This window comes from Hemiscyllium ocellatum, chromosome 3 (assembly GCF_020745735.1).
Source record: "Hemiscyllium ocellatum isolate sHemOce1 chromosome 3, sHemOce1.pat.X.cur, whole genome shotgun sequence".
NCBI lineage: Eukaryota > Metazoa > Chordata > Chondrichthyes > Orectolobiformes > Hemiscylliidae > Hemiscyllium > Hemiscyllium ocellatum.
This window is the reverse complement of record NC_083403.1, coordinates 23702019-23729635: the sequence shown is the minus strand read 5'-3', so window position 1 is coordinate 23729635 and position 27617 is coordinate 23702019. Positions and strand designations below refer to the sequence as shown.

Sequence of the window (27617 nt, the reverse complement as noted above, 5' to 3'; positions counted from 1 at the left end):
TGCAGATGACACCAAATTGGAGGTATAGTGGATAGTGAAGAAGGTTACCTCAGTACAACGGGATCTTGATCGGATGAGCTGGTGGGCTAAGGATCGGCAGATGGAGTTTTGGGAAGGCAAATCATGGTAGGACTTGTACGCTTAATAGTAAGGTCCTGGAGAGGGTTGCTGAACAAAGAGACAGGTTCATAATTCTTTGAAAGTGGAGTTGCAAGTAGATAGAATAGTAAGGAAGGTGTTGCTAGGTTTGCCTTCTTTGGTCAGTGCTTGAGTATCGGAGTTGGGAAGTCATGTTGTAGCTGTGCAGGACATTGGTTAGGCCACTATTGGAATAGATTTGCATGCAAATCTGGTCTCCCTACTACAGAAAGGAGTTGTAAAACTTGAAAGGATTCAGAAAAGATGTACAAGGATGTTGCCAGGGTTGGAGGGGTTGAAGTTTAGGGAGAGGCTGAATAAGCTAGGGCTGTTTTCACATTTTCACTGGAGCATTAGAGGCTGAGGTGTGACCTTGTTGAGGTTTATAAAATCATGAAGAGCATGGATAGGATAAATAGACAAGGTCTTTTCCCTGGGCTAGGTGAGCCTAAAACTAGAGGGCAGAAGTTTAACGTAAGAGGGGAAAAATTTAAAAGGGACCTAAGGGGCAACTTCTTCATGCATAGGGTGGTGCATGTATGGAATGAGCTGCCAGAGGAGGTGATGGAGGCTGGTACAATAAAAACATTTTAATAGGCATGTGGGTGGATACGTGAACGGGAAGGGGTTAGAGGGATATGGGCCAAGTACTGGCAAGCGGGACTAAATTAATTTAGGATATCTGGTTGGCATAGACGAATTGGACCAAAACATCTGTTTCCATGCTGTACAGCTATATGACTCTATGACTACCTCTAGCACAATTTTTCAGATTTTCCCTTGCTGTAACTTTTGGTTTACTCTAAAGACCCACATAAAGCTACATCTAACCTTTTGGAACTTGAAGTGATGCCAACTTTAAGAGGTTCTTAACAACGTATATCAAAATTCATGAATTAGCCTTATAATGCAAGAATTAAATTTTAAAATATGATCCTTTCCTCACAAACCTCATGTAGTGTACAATTTAATAAGTTAGGTCTCGCTGGTTATACAAATACGCCAATGAGGTGATTTTAACATGGTACAATGTTTGGTGCAATTAGCCAAGAAGTTGTTGACTATTATTAAAAGCTGATTCATAAATGTCAGTAGTAAATTTCCTTCAATCCATTAGTTGATCTGGCCTATAAGCCACTTTAGTTATCGCTTTCCTATGACACTGTCATCCCAATTTTAAAAATAGTTACTCTAATTCTATGATAGATATTCACCTCCATCCGATGTATTGTTTTGATTTCAAACAAGTTTCTCTTGATTGATTTTTATTTTGGTCTAAGTATGAGCTTTTTTCCTTTGAATATTTAGCACTGCAAGCTGACCTGTTTATTGGTCTTCCACAGTGCCACTGTGGAAGGAATTGAGTCAAAATGTCACCAGAAGTTGCCTTAAACAGAATTTCCCCTGCACTTCGTCCCTTTATCTCCAATGTCGTCAGAAATGGAAAAATTGGCTTAGATGCTACAAACAATCTGAAAATAACTGACCTTAAATCTGGGTAAGTGCTGAATGAGTACTCCAAGTTTAATTATCTTGTTATTCTGTCATTTTTGTTTGTGTTTTCCCAATGCAATGGCTTGGTGTAGCTGTATGTTTTTCACTATTGAATAATGTTAAGATCTTTGTATTTACATTCTGTTTGTGTAATCCAGGTGTAAAATTGGCTATAATTAATTTTGAATTTCCAAAGTGGAGACATGCTTTATCCCAATTGTAAGAACAGTTATTGTACTAATGCAGACAATAATCAGTAATCATAATTCTACTACTTAGTTTGAATGTAATTATTATTTTCAATTTTGGAAAGGAAGTTGCAAGATCTGGGCTTTTACATATTTGTGCATTTCAGATTCCTGGATAGTCTTTTCTGATTATTGTACCTTGTGTGCATTATAGCTAATGATTGCAGAAGTATTCCAGCATTGCTCGATGTACAACACTTGCAAGTGCAGCATGTATTGAATTCTTTTAAATATAAATCTCGCTGCATGGTAAATTCTCTGTATTAACAGTGTAAGCTGACCTGATTTTAGCTGAAACAAACACCTTGTCCTAGTGATAAATTTATACATAGTCAAAGTCTGCAGTGCTTTGCAACTGATTATATCCATGACCAAATAAACAAACAAGTGTTTAAATCATGATACCAGGACCTTCTGGTCACTTGGTCATTATTCCTTTTCTGGGGAAGAGGAACAAAGTGTTTATTCAACTTTTTGCTGTTTGTGACATCTTGCTGAGTGCAAAGTGAAAATTGTGTTTCACTGTCAAGTTGAGAATGGGGTGCTGGAAAAGCACAGCAGGTCAGGCAACATCCGAGGAGCTGGAGAATCAACGTTTCAAGCAAGAGCCCTTCATCAGGAATGTGTTTAACTATGTAGATTGTTTGTTTGATTTTTCATTTTTTAAAACCTGCTTACTTTAGTGATAGAAAGGGATAGGTGTATGTTTACTTTAGTGATAGAAAGGGATAGGTGTATAGGTGTATACCACTGGGCTAGAGTTACAGCCGGGGGAAAGGCAACTACAGTACAATTAAGCAAGATTTAGGAAGCATAGGATGGGGAAGAAAACTGCAGGGGATGGGCGCATTAAAAATGTGGAGCTTATTCAAGGAAAAGCTCCTGAATGACTTCCATAAGTATGTACCTGTCAGGCAGGGAGGAAGCTGTAGAGCGCAGGAGCCATGGTTTACGAAGGAAGTGGAATCTCTGGTCAAGAGGAAGAAGAAGGCTTATGTTTGGATAGATGTGAAGGCTCAGTTAGGGCACTTGAGGATTACAAGGTAGCCAGGAAAGACCTAGAGAGAGAGCAGAAGAGCCAGGAGGAGACATGAGAAGTTGTTGGCGGATAGGATCAGGGTAAACTCTAAGGCTTTCTATAGGTATTTAAGGAGTAAAAGAATGACAAGAGTAAGATTAGGGCCAATCAAGGATAGCAGTGGGAAGTTATGTGTGGAGTCAGAGGAAATAGGGGAAGCACGAAATTAATATTTTTCAACAGTATTCACTCTAGAAAACAACAATGTTGTCAAGGAGAATACTGAGATACAGGCTACTAGACTAGGTGGGATTGAGGTTCACAAGGTAGAGATACTAGAAATCCTGCAGAGTGTGAAAATAGGTAAATCCCCTGGGCCGGATGGGATTTATCCTAGGATCCTCTGTGAGCCAGGGAGGAGATTGCTGAGCCTTTGGCATTGATCTTTAAATCGTCATTGTCTACAGGAATAGTGCCAGAAGACTGGAAGATAGCAAATGTGGTTCCTCTGTTCAAGAAGGGGTGTAGAGACAACCCTGGTAATTATAGACCAGTGAGCCATACTTCAGTTGTTGGTAAAGTGTTGGAAAAGGTTATAAGAGATAGGATTTATAATCCTCTAGAAAAGAATAATTTGATTAGGGATAGTCAGCACGGTATTGTGAAGGGTAGGTCGTGCCTCACAAACCTTATTGAGATCTTTGAGAAGGTGACCAAACAGGTAGATGAGAGTAAACCGGATGATGTGGTGTATATGGATTTCAGTAAAGCGTTCAATAAGGTTCCCCACAGTAGGCGATTGTACAGAATGCGGAGGACTGGGATTGAGGGAGATGTAGCAGTTTGGATCAGTAATTGGCTTGCTGAAAGAAGACAGAGGGTGGTGGCCGTTGTTGGGAAATGATTATTGTCTGCATTAGTACAATAACTGTTCTTAAAACTGGGATAAAACATGTCTCCACTTTGGAAATTCAAATTCATCCTGGAGTCCAGTTACTAGTGGTGTACCGCAAGGGTCGATGTTCCATTCCTGTTCGTCATTTTCATAAATGACCTGGATGGGGGTATAGAAGGGTGGGTTAGTAAATTCGCAGACGACACTAAGGTCGGTGAAGTTGCGGATAGTGACGAAGGATGTTGTAGGTTACAGAGAAACATAGATAAGCTGTAGAGCTGGGCTGAGAGGTGGCAAATGGAGTTTAATGCAGACAAGTGTGACGTGATTCATTTTGGTCAGAGTAACCGGAATGCAAAGTACTGGGCTAATGGTAAGAGTCTTGGTAGTGTAGATGAGCAGAGAGATCTGTGCCCAGGTACACAGATCCTTGAAAGTTGCCACCCAGGTTGACAGGGTTGTTAAGAAGGCTTACAGTGTTTTAGCTTTAATTAACAGAGGGATCGAGTTCCGGAACCACAAGGTTATGCTACAGCTGTACAAAACTCTGGTGTGGCCGCACTTGGAGTATCGTGTACAGTTCTGGTCACCACATTATAAGAAGGATGTGGAAGTTGCAGAGGAGATTTACTAGGATATTGCCTGGTATGGAGGGGAGGTCTTACGAGGAAAGGCTGAGGGACTTGAGGCTGTTTTCGTTGGAGAGAAGAAATTTGAGAGGTGACTTAATAGAGACATATAAGATAATCAGAGGGTTAGATAGGGTGGACAGGGAGAGCCTTTTTCCAAGTATGTTTACGGCGAGCACGAGGGGGTATAGTTTTAAATTGTGGGGTGATAGATATAGGACAGATGTCCGAGGTAGTTTCTTTACTCAGAGTAGTAAGGCTATGGAATGCTTTGCCCGCAACGGTAGTAGATTTGCCAACTTTAAGTGCATTTAAGTTGTCATTGGACAAGCATATGGACGTACGTGGAATAGTGTAGGTTAGATGGGCTTCAGATTGGTTTGACAGGTCGGCGCAACATCAAGGGCTGAAGGGCCTGTACTGCGCTGTAATGTTCTATGCTCTAAATAGTATAAGGTGTTTCCAAAACATAATTTCAACATATTTTGAATAAAGAAGAAATTGAGAAAATCAAAGAAATGTTATTTTCCCTCAACATGATCTGTCTAATATCTTTATTTTGGTCTTGCATAATTACCGAAATGCTTACACTTTTGGCGAGAGTAATTCCAGTTTTGGATTTCAATTCTGGCAATTTTTAAGGTAGTTGTTATTCTATGGGTGTTTTTCTTTATTTGGTGGTGTTGAAATTCCTCTTTGGTTTCTCCTTTCAGGTGCACATCACTGACACTTGGACCCTGTTGTGACCGGTTTAAGCTACATATTCCATATGCTGGAGAAACCCTAAAATGTGAGTTTTATATTAAGATATCACGTAATGAGATGATTTATTCATGCAGATTTTTAAAAAATCGAAGAACATGCTGTGCAAACCTTATGTACTTAATAGCATTCATTAATTGTTTAATTAATTACAATTACTGTTAGAAGAATCATAGAATTCCTACAGTGTGGAAACAGGCCATTTAGCCCAACAGGTCACCACTGACCCTCCAAAGAGTAACCCACCCAGGCCCATTCTCCTGACTAATGCACCTAATCTTCACATCCCTGAACACTATGGGCAATTCAGCTTGGTCAATTCACCTAACCTTCTTTATGAACACTTCAACAAAAGTATATTTGCATACACATTGATTCACTAACTGTTCTGAAGCACGTGATTGTGGAGAAATATATCATTTTATTTTGTTCTACCCAGGAAGCAGGAGTGTCAGTTACCATCAGGGTGCTCTCTATATTTCATAGCATTTGGCTTGTGATATATGATGGTGCTGTGCTACTTTCCATGAGTTTTGTTGTGTAGATTTACAAATGACAATCTTCAAAATTACAGCCAGTATTCCTTTTCATCCCATATTATCATGGGTGGTAATGTGAGGGTAAATAAAAATCCAACCCAGTGCCAGTATTTACTGACTAATTCCTTACTCATGGATGGCAATTATTACTTTTCACAGGGTTACTTGTGCATTGGTGGCTATTGTTTAAAATTTCCAAGATTCTGGATAGGTTTTTTTTGAGAAGATTTGTAGCTCAGGTTGAGATTCAGGTTACTGAGCTGGTAGGTTTGTTTTCAGATGTTTCGTCACCTTGCAAGGTAACATCATCAGTGAGCCTCCTGTGAAGGGCTGATGTTCTGTCCACTTTCTATTTATGTGTCTTGCTCTGTTAAGGTGGGTGACAACATTTCTGGTTCTCTTTCTCAGAGGTTGGTAAATGGAGTCCAAAATATGTTTTTTGATGGAGTTCTGGTTTGAATGCCAGGTCTCTTGGAATTTCTGTGCGTATCTCTGTTTAGCCTGTCCTAGAATGGATGTGTTGTCCCAGTAGAAGTAGTGTCGTTCTTCGTCTGTGTGTAAGGGTACTAGTGATAGCTGGTCATGTCTTTTGGTAGCTAGTTGGTGTCCGTGTGTTCTGGTGGCAGGTTTCCTGCCTGTCTGTCTGATGTAGTGTTTGTTACAGTCCTTGCAGGGTATTTTATAAATGACATTCATTTTGCTGGTTGGTGGTACAGGGTCCATCATCGCTGTTTCAGTGTGTTGGTAGGTTTGTGGGCTACCATGATGCCAAGGGGTCGGAGTAATCTCGTCATCATCTCTGAGATGTCTTTATATGGTAGTGTGTCAAGAGTCTGTGGGCATGTTGTGTCTTCTTGTTTGGGTTTGTTGTTTAAAAATCGGTGGACTGTATTCATTGGGTACCTCTTACTGAATATGCTGTACAGGTACTTTTCTTCTGCTCGTTCCTGGGTGCTGCAATGTGGCCTGTTTAAATAGTACCCTGATGCAATTCTGTTTGTGGGTGTTGGAATGATGGTAGGTTTGTGGACTACCATGACGCCTTGTGGCCAGAGTAGTCTGGTCGTCATCTACCACCACACTGAAACAGCTCCTGATGAATTTAAAGGTCCCCATACCAGTAACCAGCAGAATGAACATCCTGCATGAAATACCCTGCAAGGACTGCAACAAACATTACATTGGACAGACGGGCAGGAAACTAGCCACCAAAAGACATGACCAACTATCACTAGTATCCATACACGCAGATGAAGAGGGTCACCAGTTCGACTGGGACAGGCAGAATAAAGACACTTGAGGGAATTCCTAGAGGCCTGGCATTCAAACCAGAATGCCATTAACAAATGTTTTGATTTGGATCCCAGTTACCAACCTCTGAGAAAAAGAACTGGAAGTGATATCACCCAGCACAACAAACCAAAACAGATACTTAACAAGCATGACAGAACACCAGCGCTTCATCGGAGGCTCACTGATGATGTTACCAGGCATGGTGACGATACGTCTAAGATCAAATCCACCAGCTCAGCAAGCAAACTTACAACCTTAGTACAAAAGGAAGGTGGGAAAGTAAGTTGTGAGGCTGATACAGAGTCTTCAAAGTGATGATGACCGATAAATGAATGCACAGAATTTGGCAAATGGAAAATAATATTTGCAAATTAGATTGTCTACTTTGGAAAGAATTGAAAAGTGGGTATAAATAGTGAGAAATTGCTGGAGTAGAGAGAGACCTGTACTTGAATCATAAGATTTTAGCATTAAGGTGAGCTTGTCATTAGCAAGGTGATGGAATGTTGACCTTTTAAGGTAAAGGAGATAGCAGATAGAAATAAAGAAGTTTTGACATGCTGACACCAGGAAATGGTGAGACCACACATTGAGTGCTGTTCATAATCCTCCCTGAAGGAGGAGTCTCATTGGAAGAAGGTCAGAGAAAGGAAACTCAGCTGATTCTGGGGTTATATTTTGAGGAAGATTTGAGCAGGTTAGCCCATTCTCGTGAGAAAAGTGAGAGGTGACTTTATCGAAGCAATTAAGATTCTAAGGTGGTTTGACAGGGTGGCTGAGCAGATATTTCCTATCATATGAGATCCGTAGAATTAGGGAGCACAATTTTAAGTAGTCTCCCACTTAACTCGCAGATCTGAAAGCATGTCTTCACTGACAATCGTGCGTATTTGAAATGATCTTCCACAGAACAGTGGAGACAGGATCATTCGATATAATCATGATTGAGTTAAACAGAGTTGTATTCTGCAGATGATGAGTCAGGGATTGTGGGAAGCAGACAAGAAAGTGGAGTTAACCCTCATCAGATCATTGTCGAACATTTTAGAAGTGATTCCTTGAAAGGGTCAGTTAACAGAAGTTAGCCAGTGTGTGTGCGTAGAACTATGCTGTTCATCAATTTAGGTTTGTCAGTAGGGCTCACAGTGTGACATGCTTGCATGTTTTGGAAGCTTCATAAATCACTATATAGGGCGCTGTTCTTTGCAGACAGAGAACATGTACACATACTGTGCCTGTTTCAACTTGACAAAATAGTTGACAGCCATTCTGTGGTTCATTTCTCAGAACTGTGCCTTAGTAAACCTACCTGGCTTAAAATTTAAATAAAGCTTCCTGCTTTAAGTATACTAAAGTCAAACATTCATAAACTTAATTGCCTTTTAATTTTTTCTGTCATCTGAAAAGGTTGATGAATATGAATCCTCCGGTTCCTTTATTGTTAAATGTTAACTTGTTCCCCCAAACAAATAGCATAATATTGATTGTATTGCCTTTTAATGTTGTCCCTTCCAGAATACATCCTTTTGCACATGTCTGCATTCATTTGCATCTGCCATATATATGGTTAGTCTAAGATTTTTTTGAAGTTTGCTGATTGTATTGCCAACTATTATTTGCAAACTTAATAATACACAATGACTAGGGTGGGAAAGTGCAACAATACTTCTCTCCAAGTATAAAAGAACAAGGCTAAAAGTAAAGTTGCTACAATTTTACCTCCGCATAGGGCTGCTCTCTCATGTGTGAGAGAGAGACAAACAGACAGAACTGGTGATTTAATTTGGAGGTCATTATGCCTCTGGCAAGGGGAGAGGTTGAGAAGGAGGTAGTAACCTCAGCCAGTGTGACAATTGTTGGCTGCACAACTAGCTGCAGTGCAGAGTAATGGCAAGAGCTGGGCTCAATTCCTACATTTTCATGAAGGGGGTTGCTGGTTAGCAAAGTTGACTCTCATTTCAAACTCTTCCCTCACCCAAGGCATAGTAACCCTCAGGTTGAACCACCACCAGTCATCTGTCTCTAATGAGAGCAGCCCTATGATCAGGGTGGGGCTATGGTGACTTTACCATTTTTTGTGTGATGCACAGTGATACCAACAACCAAGGGGGTTGCTGGTTAGCTCAGTTGGCCAGACAGTTGATTTGTAATGTTGAGTAAAAGAACAGCATTTGTTCCATCCTGTAGTGTTATTAAACTAATAAATTCCAACTCTTTAAAACCTTTCAGGTAGATTAGCAGATATTGAGATCTTCGACAAGCGTAATGAATTGAGAGGACCAGTGTGAATTCATGCTGCAGTATAGCAATGCAACAATAAACAGCCTGAAGACTTCTAATATTAGAAATGAAGTTAAATTGTATTTAAATTAGGATCACAGAAGATGAACAGTTTTGATAATTTGCTCAATTTTGTAAATTAGACTTTGTTTTGGTGCTTTTATAAATGCCAAAAATTGAAAAATGAAGATCACAAAATCCAAAATTGCTCCGAACAGTTTGAACTTTGTTTTGAAGTCCAACATTTTGTAACTATTTAATAAGATAGTTGTCTGATGCACTTTTTAAAACAGTTTAATTTCTTTGAAACTTTACACTCCATACACCTGAATGTACAGGAAGTGAATTTGCAGATCTTTCTGAAAAAGTATTTTAATCATGGATGCATGAGGTTTGAATGCTGTGAAATTGTCCTTTGACTCCTGATTATTTAAAGCAAAAGTAACCTAATCTGCTTGTTCGCTGAGTTGCTTAGAAACCCCAATTTTAAAATGTACAATATGATAAATTTGGTAAAATAAAAGCAAAATACAGTGGAAATCTGAAGCAAACACAAAGCATGCCAGAAAAATAAGCAAGTCTGGTAGTGTCTGTGGAGAGGGAAACAGTTCTTTTCAAGTCTGGTATGACTTCTCCAGAACTCAATAGATTTGTTAGGAGATTGAAGAAATCCTGCATTGTATTCATAGAGATGTACAGCATGGAAACAGACCCTTCGGTCCAATCTGTCCATGCTGACCAGGTATCCCACCTGCCAGCACCCAGCCCATATCCCTCCAAACCCTTCCTATTCATATCCAAATGCCTGTTAAATGTTGCAATTGTACCAGCCTCCACCACGTCCTCTGGCAGCTCATTCCATACACATACCACCCTCTGCGTGAAAAAGTTGCCCCTTGGGTCTCTTTTATATCTTTCCCCTCTCACCCTAAACCTATACCCTCTAGTTCTGCACTCCCCAACCCCAGGGAAAAGACTTTATCTATTTATCCTATCCATGCCCCTCATAATTTTGTAAACCTCTATAAGGTCACCCCTCAGCCTCCGACGCTCCGGGGAAAACCGTCCCAGCCTGTTCAGCCTCTCCCTGTAGCTCAAATCCTCCAACCCTGGCATATTGTGTGGCAGTATTACTTTGCTAAACAGACTTCAAACAGATATGGAAACTTAAAACTGGGCATTCATCAGGCACTGTGGACCAACAGCAGAAGTAGAATGTAGCCATACATAATCTGTGACCAGCATGTCTTCCACTACTCTTACTGTCAAGATGAAGGAACAATCCTGGCTCAACAAAGTGCAGGTGGGCATGTCAGGAACAGCACCAGACATAGTTAAAAGTTAGGTGTTAATTTGGTGAAGCTACAAAATAGGACTACTTGCAAGCCAGACAGCATAAGGAGCAAGTGAAAGACAGGAATAAGTGATTCCATAATCAAAAGATCTAACCTAAACACTGCAGTCCTGTTACGTGAGTCATCAGTGGTGGTGGACAATTCAACAGTCTCATGGAGGACAGTGGTCTACGAATATCCCCATCCTCGCAAAAGAGCCCTACATGAATGCAAGTGACCAGGCTGAAGTATTTTCAATAAACTTCAGACCGAAGTGCTGAGTGGATGGTCGATCTTGGTCTCCTTCTCCATATAAATGCCCGTCTTCTGCTTACTTGATTCAGTCTGTATGATATCAAGAAACAGCTGGAGACACGAAATATTACAAAGGGCTGAGCCTGACCATTCAGCTAATAGTACAGAAGACATGCACTGCAGAACTTGCTGTACTACAAGCCAAGCTGTTATTGTGTTGCTCCACACTGGCATCTACCCAACAATCTGGAAAATGGCCCAGGAAAGTCCTGTACATAGAAAGCCAGATAAATCCAACCTGGCGAAATACCACACTGTCCACTCTTAATCATCAGCAAAGTAACAGTAAGAGTCAGCAGGACTTGCTTAGCAATAATCTGCTCACTCTTAGTTTGAGTGGGCCACTCAGCACCTGACCTATTACAACATTGGTTCAAACATGGTCAAAAAAGCTCAGTTCCAGAAATGAGATGAAAGTGACTGCCTTGACATCAATGCTGCATTTGAACGAGTATTGATCAAGCAAAACTAGTGTCCACAGGAATCAGCAGGGAAATTCTCCTCTAGTTGGAATCGTACTCAGGACAAAGTTCAATAGTTGCGATTGTTAGAGGTCAGTCATCTCGGCTCCAGGACATCTCTGCAGACGATCCTTAGGGTTAACATTTACTAAACAACCTGTTCGGAGATGTTACTTCATACCCCTGGGGAAGGTGGGACATGAATACAAGTCTCCTAGTGCAGAGATTGGGACACTACCACTGCAACATGAACCCTTAAGGAGTAGAGTCTAAAGCTCAATCATCTTCAGCTGTTGACATCAATGACCTTCGCACCATTATAAGGTCAGAAGTTAGCGTGTTCGCTATGCAGTTTTCAGCACCATTTGTGACTCCTCAGAAAGTTTGAGTTCACGTCCTAATGCAGCAAGAGATAAAACAATAACCAGGTATAGGATGACAAGTGGCAAGTAACATTCATGCCATGCAAAGTCCAGGCAATGAAGTCTCCAACAAGAGAGAATCTAATCATTGCCATTGAATTTCAAGTGACATTAACAATATTTTGGGGTTACTATTGACCAAATTCTGAATTGGATGAGCTATATAGAGTCATACAACACAAAAGCAGACTCTTTTTGGTTTGACACGTCCACGCCAACCAAACATCCCAATCTGACTAGTCCCATATTTGCCAGCACTTGCTCCATATTCGTCTTAAACCCTTCCTAATTTTAGAATAGAATGTAGAATAGCCTTTTATTGTCACATGTCCTCCATTGTAGGAGTACAGTGAAAAGCTTTTACAATATTTGCTTTCTTATGGTGACATCTTAGGTACAAGTACCTAGGTACAATTCTTGCATACATCAGAAAAATAAAAGTAGTTGCATTACTTTACAGAGTTGAGAAAAAAAGTTTAAAAATAGGATAACATTAAAGGTTTGTCATTAAAGTAAGGTAGGAAATTTCAAATAGACATTACATTGTACTAGCTCAGTGCAGGGCCTCCGCATGTGGTCTTGCCCCCAGTACAACAGCCTTCCCAGCTCTACTCCAAGCCCCAATCCAGTCTGTATGACATTTATCATTTCCAGGTCTGTTTCTGTGATGATTCTGATATTAAGTAGCTCAAACCCTCCAGTCCTGGCATATCTTTGTAAATCTTTTTTGCATGTAAGAACTAAGCATTTTGCAACATTTTCCCATCTGATGCTCACTCTGTTCATTTGTGGCAAAAAGAACAGGTACAAGGTGTGAGTAAAAAATGTGATTGAATACTTCCACTTGTCTGGATGACTGCAGCTCCAATGACTCTAAGCTTGCCACCATCCAAGAGAAAGAAACCAACTTGATTAGCACCATATCCTCAAACTTCCATTCCCTCCACCACTGACAGTAGCAGCAGTGTGTACCAACTGCAAAGTGCACTGCAGAAAGTCACCAAGGTTCCTTAGACAGCACCCTCCAATCTCATGACGCTATCATTAGAAGAAGAAAGGCAACCGGTACATGGGAATACCACCACATGCATGTTCTCCTCCAAGCCACACACCACCCTAACATGGAAATATATCTTCATTTTTGGTTTAAAATTCTGGAACTCCCTCATTGACAACAAGCTGCAGTGGTGTAAGAAGGCAGCTCACCACCATTCCCTCAAGAGACTGGGTAAGAAGTGTTGACGCAGCCAGTAACATCTACATAACATACATAAAGGGTCAATTCGTGAGCATCGATTGTGACTTCAATTGTTTAAAAACATTTTTTTCAGAAAATGTTCTAATTGTGGCTTACAGTTTTTTTTCTTTAAGCAGTCAGTTGAATTTGTACTGTACAGAAGTTAAGTGTTGAAGGACAGGTGTGGGGTTGAATGATAGGTGTCAAATCACTAAAAGAAATGTGATTTTCTTATTCATTGAGTTAAAGCATAATATTAATAGTCAGATTTTTATTCTAATGACTTCATTGAATGTATTAAAATCGGAACCATTTGCTATATTGCTCACAGCAATAATATGATCCTGCATGATGGCTCTGCTGCCTCACAGCATTAGGGGCCTGGGTTCAATTCCACCTTTGGGTGACTGTGTGGAGTTTGTACATTCTGTCAGTGTCTGCATGGGTTTCCTCCAGGTGCTCCAGATACCAGACCCTCCACCCCCCACCTCCTCCACCTCCACCAACAATACACCGTCCAAAGGTTTGCAGATTAGGTGGATTAGCCATGATAAATTGCCCATAGTGTTACATTTATGCACGGTAGGAGGATTAACCATGAGAAATATATGGTTAGAGGGATAGAGTAGGGGTGTGTGTCTGGGAGGATGCTGTTTGAAAGGTCGGTGTGGACTCGATGGGCCAAATAGCCTACTTGCACATTGGGGATTCTATGATTGAAACAGGCATTGAGAAACTCCATTAAGATCCACATTTACCATTCACGTGAGAAAATAGTCCAAATTATATTTACTCACCCTGTTCCCACATGCCTTCAGTCTCTTTGCCTTAATTCACCTGTTCAATGTTAATGCAATTTGTGTAACGGTCACTCACTCTGGAAGACCATTTGATGGTCTTGTAAGTTGCTATAGTCACTGATCATTGGGGTGATGTATGCCTATTTTCAGGTGATATCACCATTTTCTTCTGCCATTATCTAATTTGTACCAGGAGCAAATGTTGATATCTGGAGCGTTCATTTCACTCTTGCAAACACCCTTGAAGCTGACTGTTGACCATCTGGTTTTCTGCCTCCAAATATCGTTGGACAGAATTTTACCTGGGCCTCTGGATTAATAGGCAAAAGTGAGGACTGCAGATGCTGGAGAATAGAGTCGAGAGTGTGGTGCTGGAAAAGTACAGCAGGTCAGGCAGTTTCTGAGGAGCAGGAAAATCTATGTTTCGGGCAAAAGCCCTTCGTCAGGAATAGTTCCTGACGAAGGGCTTTTGCCGGAAATGTCAATTTTCCTGCTCCTCCAGACGCTGCCTGACCTGCTGTGCTTTTCTAGCACCATGCTCTCTCCCCTCTGGATTAATAGTCAAGTGAAATTTGACAAGGCTATCACTGGCTCCCCCTTAATGTGACTAATACTGGAGATTTGATGTCATGTTTCTTGTACACGGGAGTCGAAAATAGCTAACTATGTGGAGGTTAAAACGTGTTTCACTCCATTCTTCACTTTTAAACTGTTAGAAAGGGTGTCATCAAACTGCGTAGTTCAGTGTATCTTGTCATGAAGGGAGCAGGTAAGAATGAGAAGCTTTGATAGATGGGGTATTTTCTCCAAAGTCTTGAAGAGTTCTACAATTTCTGGTGGCAAATGTTTCAGTAAAATTTATGAAATTAAGGTGCGCATGTTCCCTGTGCTTTTCTTGTAACTGGAGTAGATTGTGGCCCCTTCTGTTTTTCTAAAATGAAAATCAAGTGTGCTTCTGGATACGCTCAGCCTTTCCATTCACAGCAAGAAACAAGATGCAATCTCTTTTGTTCTATTTTTTGGAAAATGTGATAACTTTTGTGTCAAATCATATTCTGTAAAATGGAGCAAATAATTCCAAAAGATGGGAAGTGGTAGCATAATACAAATGTCACTGGATCAGAAATTGGGAGCCCTAAACTAATGTTTTGGAGATATGAGTTTGATTACCATGGCAGAAGGTGTAATTTGAATTTAATGGAATCTGCAATTAAAAGCTGTTTTTATGTCTATGCAACCATTTTCAAGTGTTACATAAGTTTCAACTGGTTCATTAGCATGATCCGGCCTTCCTGTGACTCCAGGCCTACAGCAATGTGATTGACTGACTCTTAACTGCCAGATAAAATGGCCTCAAGAGCCAGTCAGTTCAAGGGGAAAAAAAGGTACAGGGAATGAAAACTGATCTTGCCAGCAGTTCCCACATTCCATATATGAGTAAAGAAAAATGTGGCAGTAGATGAGATTTTCCATGCTTAACTGGAATTCCATTCTCACTGGTGCTTTTCAACTTGTTAAGCAAGCAGTCGGTAGTCTTTTCAAGCTCGTGTGTTGAAGGTTTGTCATCTAACTAAACCATGACTGGGAACTGCAGGTATACTTGACCTATCCAAGACTGTTGGGCAGGAAATTCTGCTTGTGTCAAGAGATCCAAACTGCCTGTAGCAATGAAAATCAACACATTATTTGAACAGGATTCGACACGATCATAAACAATGACCGAAATCACTGAGTGGTGAAAATGGCCTCTTTAATTCGGCGACTGGAGAGCATAAGTTCAAGGTAGTAATAGAATCCTGAAATACTGTTCTTATAAGAGCCCCTTTATCGACAGTTCTCATGTATTAAAATTCCATTTTTATGGTGTTATGTTGTTTCATTCTATAGTACACAAAGGTTTGAGAGGCTTCTGACCTGGGAGACAGGAGATGGGTTAAAACGCGCGCCAAGTAACAGGAATGTAGAGTACTGAGCTAACGGTAAGATTCTTATAGTGTAGATGAGCAGAGAGATCTCGGTGTCCAGGTACATAAATCCTTGAAAGTTGCCACCCAGGTTTAATAGGGTTGTTAAGAAGGCATATGGTTTGTTAGCTTTTATTGGTAGAGGGATTGAGTTTCGGAACCATGAAATCATGGTGCAGCTGTACAAAACTCTAATGTGGCCACGCTTGGAGCATTGCGTACAGTTCTGGTTACTGCATTCTAGGAAGGATGTGGACACTTTGGAAAGGGTTCAGAGGAGATTTACTAGGATGTTAGCTGGGATGGAGGGAAGAACTTTGTTAACACTGTCACCTCACAGCACAAGGAACCCAGGTTCAATTCCAGCCTCTGACAACTGTCTGTGGAGTTTGCACATTCTCCCCGTGTCTGCGTGGGTTTCCTCTAGGTGCTCCAGTTTTCTCCCACTGTCCAAACATATGCAGGTTAGGTGGATTAGACGTGCTTCATGGATGTGTGGGTTACATGCATTAGTCAGGGATAAATATAGGATATTAGGGTAGAGGAATGCATCTGAATGGGTGCTCTTCGGAGGATCGGTGTGGCCTTGTTGGGCTGATGGGCCTATTTCCATGCTGTAGGGATTCTATATATAAAAAAAATCTGTAAAGAAAGGCTGAGGGACTTGAGGCTAGGGAGAAGAAGGGTGAGAGGTGACTTAATTGAGACATAAGAGTAACAGAGAGTCACATAGGTTGGACAGTGAGAGCCTTTGTTCCTCCAATGGCGATGGCTAGCGCAGCGGACATAGGTTTAAATTGAGGGGTGATAGATATAGGACAGATGTCAGAAGTAGTTTCTTTACTCAGAGTTGCAGGGGCATGGAACGCACTGTTTGTAACAGTAGTAGACTCGCCAGCTTTAAGGGCATTTAAATGGTCATTGGAAAGTCATATGGACAAAAATGGAATAGTGTAGGTTAGATGGGCTTCAGATTGGTTCCACAGGTCGATGCAACATTGAGGGCTGAAGGGCCTGTACTGCACTGAAATATTCTATGTTTTAGTGCTGGCTGCTGCTGCTTTTGATGGGATTAAGAGTTTCTGTCTGGTCTGCTTGCTTAATTAAGAGGTATTAGTCCTTTTGTCTTTTAAAGTAGTAAATGTTAGCAAAAATACTAGGCCTATATGCTCTAAATAAATTAGAAATTGTAGCTGTATTTAATAAAATATATTAACTGATTACCACAGCTGGGCTGTAAATGTGTTTACTATTTGCCTGTGTGAATTTCATTCATTCGTGCAATTTCATGGAAACCTGTTTTGTCAGTTAGTTTCTTAAAGGGATAATGGCCCAGTTAAAAGATATCTACTCTGTTTGGTGTTCCATAATCTATTCAGATGCAGGAGATGGTTGGTAAGCATGATTAATATTATAATGTTTCTTGGAGACTTAATGGGAGTAGCATTTTTTTTTAACAATATTGACACCTATTTGGAGGTAGCTAAGTCTAAACACTGCTTGTAGCAAAAGCTAATAAGATGTGAAATTGCAGTTATGGGTTTGAAAGGGTTGTTTTGATTAGAAAGAATTTTTTAAATTTGGTCTATTTTATGACATTTAAAATGGACTACAAAACCACGGATTTATGAATGAATGAAACTGCTATAGTAAATATTCCTGAGATGCTGCCTAACCTGCTGTGCTTTGACCAGCAACACATTTGCAGCAGCGATAGTAAATAACAGATTAGTAAATGATTATGAATGAATGAACAGGAACCCAGTATTAATGAATATAGTGAGCTGGTGAGTGAGTTAGTAAAGATAATCTAAAACGTAACATCTCACAATAGGATCCAGCTGTCAGGCTGGTGAATTTTTGGAAATATCTACTCCTGAGGGCTGTGGAAGCTCAGTTTTTAAGCTCAGTGTTTATGGGATAGTGTGGATAAAAAGTATAATAGTGTTTAGTTATTCATGTTCATATTAAATCCCAGCTGCTCAATAGGCTGAATGGCCACCTCCTCCTGTGTTCCTATTTTCCTATAAGTAAGCAATTGATCTTGCTATCACCAAAGTTGCTCCCATGAAATCAGATGGTGAATAACTCACATACTGAAGTCAGCAGAAGTCCACATGGGTTGAATATTGTTTGCACAGTAAAGTTTTTAAAAAGTCTGTATTTTGGAATGATTTTTAAAAGCAATTTGTTCTGAATAGTGTAGTGAAATGTCAAATTGAATCAAGAAAATGTTTGTGTTTATAGGAGATTGTCAAATAAATTTTGTAGTCAGTTGGAAACCGTTTGAGACCAAATAATTTTGGAAGCTATTCTGTCACTGCATAATTGGTAACAAGACACCATTGTCAAAGGATTACTTAATTTATCTATTTTCTAAAGTGTGGTATGGTATTAGGCAGCTAGTAAAAACCAGCTTATAATGAGATACTATCAATTTGAAGATTAGGTTTAAAACATTGATTATATGCAAAAAATAGTTTAAAAACTGAATATGACTATCAAACCACTGCATGTCTTATCACAAGTTCCATCTGACACAATGGTTGAATTTGTTTTCTTGGCACTTAGGGTCATTTGATCCACGTTTGACTCACTTGTGTTTTGTAGCATACCAGTTGCTCATGATGAATGTCAGCCTATATGCTTTGATTTCAGATCAATTTAATTGTGTATAATAATTAACAAATTATTCTTGTAGCTACTGATATCAATTTGATTTTCCCAATTTACACAAGATTGTGTAAAACTGTAAGACATAAGAGCAAAAGTAGACCATTCAGCCCATCTAGTCTGCTCGACCATTCAGCCCATCTAGTCTGCTCAACCATTCAGTAAGATTATGACTGATGATAATCCTCAATTCTGTTTTCCTGATTTATCTCCATAACCATTGATTCTCTTGCTGATTATCCACCTTACCAAGTGGTAATTTTGATTTGATTGTGCATTATCTGTATTTTATATGCTGTGACAGCAAAGGACAGAGTTTGTCAATATTGTTTAAAAAAAGCACAGGTCAAAGGGGGAAAATAGTAAAAAGGAAAAATGTAATAGTTCTTTCTTTAGGATATAAAGTAAATCAACAAATGGAGGTTAATAGTATATTAGAGCCATTATAGAGACATAATTACAAGGAAATCAAATTGGGAACTAAATATTCGGGGTATGTAATTTCAAACAGGAAGGGTGGTAGCAAAGCAATAGAATAAGTGTGATAGCAAGAAATAATTTTAGATTGGAGAATGTTGTATCCTTATAGTCAGAGGTAAACAAATGTAAGTGGGAGAAGACACTGGGAGGAGTCAATAGGATCCCTAACAATCTGTGAGACAGAGAATAAATCAGGAGCTAATAAAGGCATGTTCTTTGGATTAACAAAAAGTGCATTAATCATGGATGACTTCAATCTTGTGTAAATTGGGAAAATCAAATTGATATGAGTAACTACAGGAATAATTTGTACAGTGCATTCAGGACAGTTTCTTAGAACAATATGTTGTGGATCCAATGAACAATCAGGCTATTTTGGATCTGGTAACACAGCCCTTCTCCAGAATTTCTTCATTGTCCAACTCAGTATGACTTCCCTTACTATTACACTTATATCAATCTTATCTTAGCTGGAGCAAGTCTATCAATGGCAATGCTTACCATGATACCCTCTGGAATCTTCCAAGGATCTATCTGTGGTTTCCTCCTTTTTGTCATAAGCTAGATTGTTTATTTTTAATATTTTCTCATAAATCTGGGCATAACTGTCAAGGCTGGTATTTGTTGCCCATCCCTAAATGAGGTTGAATTGAGTTTCAGCAGGTAGTTAAGAGACAACCACTTTACTGTGCATCTGGATTGAATACAGATCAAACCAGTTAAGGGTGGCAGATTTCCTTCTTCCCTAAAAGACCTTAATAAGCCACTTGAGTCTTTATGACAATCAACAGTAGTTTCATAGTTGCCACAACACAGATTAATTTTTAACTCCAGAGTCTTACTAATGAATGGAATTGAATTTCCACCATCTGCCGAGTCGGGATTTGAACTTGTATCCCCAGAACATTAACTTATGTCTCCGGATTAGTAGTAACAGCACCCCACCTTGATTGCTCATCCAACAGCTACTGTTGAATTAAGATGAGAATTCCACAAACACTTTGACCATAAGTCCTGCAATTGAGAGTTCCTGGTCGATCAAATGCCCACCCGCACTCTAGACAGCAATGGTGGCCACTGTTCAGACTGCCTCCAGACCTAAGTCATAAGGTTGATTAAAGGGGTGAGACTAGGCAAGAAGGCCATGATGAATGGGGTCTGAGGTAGATTGGTGAGGCAGCAAGGAAACAAGAACCAAAAACAGAATTGCTGGAGAAATTCAGCAGATCTGGCAGCATCTATGGAGAGAGAAGCAGAGTTAATGTTTCAAATCCAGTTACCTTTCTACAGAATGTGATTTTCGTGAGGTTTTATTGTCCCATTGCGCTGCTGCTTAAAACCTGGGAAGTAATCAAAACAAATTTGGGTTAATTCATTGCTTCTCAGAAAACCCATACATACAGAATATGTACAATAGCATGAATTGATGTTTGGAAAGGAAAGATGCCTTTTATTCTTGTATTTTATTTTGGAACATTTTGTTTTGCTGCAATATGAGCAGTTGAGAATATTTTGTGCATCAAAATATATTTTCTCAACATGGACTAATTCGAGCAGAAAGATAGACTTCAGAAAACAAAACCCTAATTAAGTTACATCTTAATAGCAATTATGTAGATTTTTTTTAAAAGGGAACATTGCAAAAAAATCTTCGCCGGCCTTTTTATTATAGGCAGAGAGGTATTGGGCATTAAGGAATCATTGAGTCAAACAGCATAGAGACAGACCTTCAGTCTAAATCGTCCATGCCGATCAGGTTTCCCAAACTAAACCACTCCCATTTGCCCACGTTTGGCCCATGTCCCTCTAAACCTTTCCTGTTCATGTCCAAATGTCTTTTAAGTGTTGTAACTGTACCTGCATCTACTAATTCCTCTGGCAGTTTATTCCATGTACACACCACCCTCTGTGTGAAAACTTCGTCTATTAGGACCCTTTAAATCTTTCCCCTCTCACCTTAAATCTATGCAGTCTAGATTTGAATTCCCCTATCCGAGGGAGAAGACATTTGCTGTTTACCTGTCATGATTTTATAATCTGCTTTTCAGGTCACCCCTCAACCTCCTATGCTTCAGGCAAAAAAGTCCCAAACTATCCAGCCTATCATTATAACTCAAATCCTCTAGTCCCAGTAACACCCTTGTGCAGATAAGATTTACAATTTCCAATTTAATGCTATCCTTCCTATAGCAGGGTGACTAGAACTATACTCCAGCCTCCAAAAGTGGTTTCACCCATGTCCTCTACAGCCACGACATGACGTCCCAACTCCTATACTTTAATCTCTGACCAATGAAGACAAACGTACAAACGTACAAATTCCACCTTCATGACCCTGTCAACCTATGGTGTCACTTTCATTGGAACTATGTACCTGAATCCCTACACCTCTTTTTAACAGCATTCCCAAGGGCCCTACCAATAACTGTACAAGTCCTGCCCTTGTTTGTCTTATCAAAATGCAATACCTTGTATTTATCAAAATTCAACTCTTATCTGTAGCTCCTCAGCCCACTGGCCCAGCTGATCAAGATTCCATTGTACTCTCAGATAACATTATTCAGTGTCCACTGTACCACCACTTTTGGTGTCATCTGCAAACTTATTAACCATGTTTCCTATGTTCTCATTAAAATCATTTATATAAATGACAAACAACAGTGGACCCAGCACCGCTCCCTGCGGAGCATCACAGGTCTCAGGCCTCCAGTCTAAAAAACAATCCTCTCCCACCACCCTCTGTCTCCTACCATTAAAGCCAGTTCTGTACCAATTGGCTAGCTCTCCCTAGATCCCATTTGATCCAACTTTACTAACCAGTCTACCATGAAGAACCTTGTCAAAGGCCTTACTAAAGTTCATGTAGCCAATGTCTACCTCTCTCCCTCGTCTATCTTGTTAATTACGTCCTCAAAAAAACTCAATCAAGATTTACAATATAGGATTTAAGGAAGCCGTTGGACTTGGTATTGATGGAAAAGGTGGCCTTGTAGGTTGGGAATGGGATTAGAAGCAATGTTGAGTTGGGGCGGGATTGTTGGCAGATATCCATCAAAATTGGGAGTGGCAATTATGTATTGTATGATGAAATATAACGTATTTCTGAGAGTTTGGATTTCAAATCAGTGGGATCTGGGTGTTGATTGCTTTTTGTAAAGGGTTTCCTTAAAAAAAGGAAATCAAGGTCAGAGTCTTTTTGAGAATACTAATGTAATCCATTGGGTGACTCAGAGATGGTATCTGCAAACCCCTGGAGTGCTAATGGAAGAGTGTTGATATTGTGGGATTTATATAGGTATTAACTTTCTTTTGGTTTAGAATAATATAGGATTGGGTTTGGCTGAGGGAAAAACTCCGAGATTGAAGCGTTTAGTGCAGGTTTGGATTGCAACACCTAGGGTCAAAAGTAAAATTCTATTCTCGAAGAGTTCAGGTCAAATTCATTTACTTCCATGTAAAGATTCAGATTGTGAAGTTTCCAGACTTGGAGTGTTTGATTAAAAATTAGTAAATTACTTATTGGAAGTTAGCGGCAAGATGGTTCAGTGGTTAGCACTGCTGCCTCACAGCGCCAGAGGGTCTGGGTGGATGCTCTTCGGAAGTTCGGTATGGATTCAATAGGCCAAATGGCTTGCTTCCACACTGTGTACGGATTCTATGAATCAAGAAAATCTGAACTTTTTGCTGTGCGAGTAATCTTGTCAGGAGACCTAACTGTTCACAGGATGTAACTGAGGAGAAGCAGTTCAATCAAATGTAAAGATTTGATATGGATTTTTTTTTGTAGGATTTGAATCACTATAGGGTAGTAATATTGGGGGAAAAAAATAGATTTTCTTTTGCTGTCTGTTTTAAAATCTTTCAAAATGTGTCCTATATTTGCTTTATTTCAATTTTATTATTTTCTTTTCTGATACAATATTATATCATTTGACTATCCATGAGCAACACAACAGGAAAACGGCTAATATCCATGACTCTGAATTTTGGTTAGAGTACTGTTCTGATCACGTCACTACAGGAAGGATTACACTCCTTACAGCCCTACCATTCACCATGAAACTCCTATCTTGATTTGACTTTCCAAAATGCAAGACGTCACATTTATTTGTATTAAACTAAATTTGTCATTTCTCAGCCCAGTTGATCAAGATCCTGCTGTAATTTCTGAAACTTTTTTTTTCGCTCTGTGATACTGCCTATTTTAGTGTCATCTGCAAACTTACTAATCATGCCTTGTACGCTCTCATCCAAATTATTGATAGACATAACAAACAGCATTGGGTCTAGCAGCAACCCCTGAGGCACATCAGTAGTCACATGCCTCTAGTCCAATAAGCATCCTTCCACTATTACCTCCTGCTTCCTACCATCAAGCCAATTGTGTACCCAATTTGCCAACTCCCCCTGGTTTCCATGTAATCTAATCTTCCAGAGCAGCATACCATGTGGAACCTTATCAAAGACCTTACTGAAATTCATATATACTGTGTGTACTGCCCTACCCTCATTAATGTTCCTGGTCACTTCATCAAAGAACTTGAACAAATTTGTGAGGCATGATCCTCCACACACAGTCATGCTGATTACTCTTAATCAAACCATGTCTTTTCAAATGCATGTATATCTTATCCCTCAGAACCTTCTCAAGTAACTTGCCAACCACAGAGTTAAATTCTACTTGTCTATAGTTCCTAAGTTTTTCTTTGCAGCCTATCTTGAATAAGGGCACAACATTCGCTTTCCTCCGGTCTCCCAGAACCTTACCTGTGGCTAACGATGATATAAATGTATCAGCCAGGGCCCCCGCAGTTTCTTCACTAGCCTTTTGATGGGTTCTTAGATATATCTGGGTAAAAACAATGACTGCAGATTTTACTGCTCCTCGGCTGCTGCCTGAACTGCTATGCTTTTCCAGCACCACTCTAATCTAAACTCTTAGATATATCTGGTCAGGACTAGGAATTTTAGCCATTTTCATACATTCTAATACATCCAGCACCACCTCTACTATGATATGGACCGTCCCAAGATATCACCATTAACTTTCCCAAGTTTTCACGTCTTCCTTCAAGGTAAACACGGAGGAGAAATATTCATTGTTAATTGTGGAGTTTTGACATTTTGAAGAGAGCAGGGAGCTCATTAAGAAAAAGCAATTTTTTAAAACTAGCCAATCTAACAAAGCGTGTTTTGCTTTAGTGGAAGTAATTATTCAGAGTTAACTGCAAATTATTTGTGTGTTGTGATTTAGCAATGATTATTTGAATGTATCAATCATGAATACTAATGATAAATTGTGGCTTTTGGTTGTTTGTCAAGGGGACATTATTTTCAACTGTCACTACCCAGATCTGCCTCCAGATTTCATCTTTGGAGAAGATGTGGATTTTCTGCCTGAACCCACAATGCTGCATGTGAGTTTGATTTAAAATTATAATGAACTGAATCTTGCTTATAGCACAATAGATTTGGAATATCGACTGAATAAGCTGACATCAGCAGAACCTTGATGCTTCCATGTGATCCTTATTTGAAATTATGCCAGTACGTATGAAATCTATTACCATTTAAAACTGTATGATTTTGCAATTTTAATGCAGAATTTCTTGTATGTGAGAAAGTATGTTTTAAAGGAGCTTTTCTCCATTCTGTCATATGTAACTTTATTAATCAATGTCTGCGTACCAACATGGTTTGACAAAGTAATACTAGGTTTGCCTACATTTTCATTCTGTGTACCTCCATGAAAAATTTGAAGAAGGGTAACTGGACCCGAAACATAATTCTTATTTCTCTCCACAGATGCTGCCAGTGCTATTGTGCTTTTGTAGCAATTTCTGTTCTAGTTTTTGCCTCCTATGAAAGATTCTGCTTTTGCTTCGATTAGTTATGTCTAAAGTAAAACTTGTTAATTGAATTGCAGCTCAAGTAATGCTGTAGTGATCACGTCACTAGGCTAGTAATCCAGTGACAGCAAGTTAATGTTGAGCAGTAAGCTTTTGTGAGAGTGGTTGGGGGAGAGCACATCCTGAGTGAGAAATGGCCAGAGTGAGTGCGTGTTTCTGAAAATTTGGTGCAGAGGGAAGATGTGCTTTTTGCCTTTCTTTTTTGTAGTTTATAGTTTGTAAGGACTCTTATTCTTTTGTCACAAGGACCAGGGAATAAGAACCCTAGAGTTATTGGTATTATTTAATATTAAGCATCTTCCAAAAAGTTGATTTTGTTTTTGAAGGTGATGAATCCTGCTAGGAGAGCTAAAAGCCATTGTATGCTTTTCCTGCTCTGTGTAAGAAGCTGGGAACATTTTCCAGTGCCACAGACCAGCCTGTGTGCAGGAAGTGACTCCAGCTGAACTCCTGGAAGCCATGGGTTTGGAGCTGGAGCAATGGCTGGGGATGCTCTGGAAAATCGGCAAGGTGGAGAGTATAATGGATAGCACGTATTGAAAGATGTGCACACCCCAGGCTAATACTCCACAGGCAGGAAGGGGATGGATGACTGTCAGCAAGAGAAAAGGAATAGGCAGGTAATGCAGGAGTCTCCTGTGACTATTCCCCTGCAAAACAGCTCTATCACTTTGGATCCTACTGAAATGACTGACCCTCTCATGTGGGGGAGGATGAAGCAGCAACAGCCAAATTTGTTACACTGTAGTTGGGGAGAAGCTTTTAAGAAAAGTGGGCATGCAATAGTTATAGAGGATTCAATTAAAAGAAATAGGCATGCATTTCAGTAGCCACAAATGAAATTCCAGGATGGTATGCTGCCTCCCTGATTCCAGAGTCAAGGATGTCCCAAGGCAGCTACAGCCTTTCTGGAGGGGAAGGTGAACAGTCAGTGGTTGTGGTGCACATTGGCACAAACGACATAGGTTTAAAACAAAAAGGTGACTTGCTAAAAGCAGAATGTCAGTGTTAGGAAGTCAGTTGAAAAGTAGGATCTCGAGTTAGTGATCTCAGGTTTGCATCAGTGTTAATACTAGTCAGTGATTTTATTTTATTATTGTCACATATACCGTGATGCAGTGAAAAGTGTTGTTTTGCATGCTACCCAGGCACATCATATCATACATAAGTACATTTGAGTAATAGAACAGAATGAAGAATATCATGTTACAGCTACAGAGAAGGTGCAAAGAAAGATTAGCTCTAACATTTGAGAGGAAACATTCAAAAGTCTGAAGCAGCAAGAAAGAAGCTGAATCTGGAAGTATGTATTTTCAAACTTTTGTATCCTCTGCCTGACTGAAGAGGGTGGAAGAGATGGAAGGGATCTTCGATATGCTGGCAACTTTGTCAAGGCAGTGGGATTTATAGATGGAGTCAATTGAAAGAAGGCTGGTTTGTAAGGTGGACTGGGTTGTGTTCACAACTCTCTGAAATTTCTTGCAGTTTTGGAATGAGCATACCAACCTCTGGTGCATCCAGATAGGATGCTTTCTATGGTACAACTATAAAAATACACAGAACCGCACCCCCCCACCCACCCACCCACCCACCCAGTGGGAATTGCATTAAACAGGGAATTGGAAATGCATGAAATAAAGAAGCATCTGGAATTTTGGGTGACTTGGACCTGCATATAGATTGGGAAATAAAATTAATAACAATACTATAAAATAAGAATTTCTGGAGTGAATACAGGGTAGTTTTCTGGACCAATGCGTTGAAGAACCAACTAGAAAATACCCTGGACTGGGTATTGTGAAATGAGAAACAAATAATATAATTGTTTGTAGTCCCTTGGGGATGAGCAAATGTAATATGAAAGAATTCTTCTTCTTGATGGAGAGTGATGTAGTTGATTCTGAGATCAGGGTTCTGAATCTAAATAGTCTGAGACACGAGTTGGCTAAATTAGTTTAGGAAGCATTACTTAAAGGGGTGATGTTGGAAAGGCAATTGCTGACTGGTGGTGAGGTCCTGATAACTAAAAGTTCAGTCTTCTAAAATTTCTTCCTTTGTAAACACTTGAAATTTAACCTCTATTACAGACTTGGTAAGAAAGTAGCAGTGTGGGCTATTATGAGCTAAAAGCTAGTTCCACCTGACAGTTGTAGATTCCAGCAGGAAGCAAAGATCTGTAAGAGCTTTACCCCTTAGAGATTTGACTAGAAATCTTAACATTTTGGAGCATAGCTTGTGACAAATAATTTTAATCTGAGAACCAATTACATTTTTAAAAGAGCAAAATTGGACAGAAGAGTTTGGCATCCAGGAGAATCTGACACAACTAATCAACAGATGAAGCTTTGAGCTTAACATTCCTAAGAGACCATATTTGTTGGAATTATTTGTAAGTCTTTGTCAGATTTATTACAGTTGAAAATTTTTTGGGTAAAGCAGTTCAGGATATGCTGAACTGGATCTAAGGACCGATATAGCTTATGATGAACATGCCCTTGAAGCTGTGCAGTTATGGCACAATGTTCTACATATGTTTCAGCATGCCTATTGCAGGCACTGATATCTGGTTGTTCTTGGTGGTCACTGCTCTACGATTGTGAGCAGTGTTCCATCTAATTTTCTTAGCGACTGCATGGGTCTCTGAGGCCCCTCTGTGGCAGCGACTGCTTGCAGTCAGCATGCTGAAACTTATGACCATATGTGGAACAACATGCTGCAACTGTGCA

General features: G+C 39.8%; 1 protein-coding gene across 7 annotated transcripts in view; it reads left to right on the top strand.

Annotated features, from left to right (window-relative positions):
- babam2 (BRISC and BRCA1 A complex member 2) overlaps positions 1-27617 on the top strand; it is a 205386-nt gene that overhangs the window by 5286 nt on the left and 172483 nt on the right. For 4 of the 7 annotated variants that reach the window (XM_060856095.1, XM_060856080.1, XM_060856088.1 and 1 more), the window contains exons 2-4: positions 1447-1636; positions 5136-5212; positions 24305-24399. In XM_060856095.1, coding sequence (XP_060712078.1) covers positions 1509-1636; positions 5136-5212; positions 24305-24399 — 300 coding nt within the window. In that variant the 5' untranslated portion in view covers positions 1447-1508. The remainder of the gene's footprint in view (positions 1-1446; positions 1637-5135; positions 5213-24304; positions 24400-27617) is intronic. The other 3 variants (XM_060856110.1, XM_060856104.1, XM_060856073.1) reach the window with 1 other exon arrangement.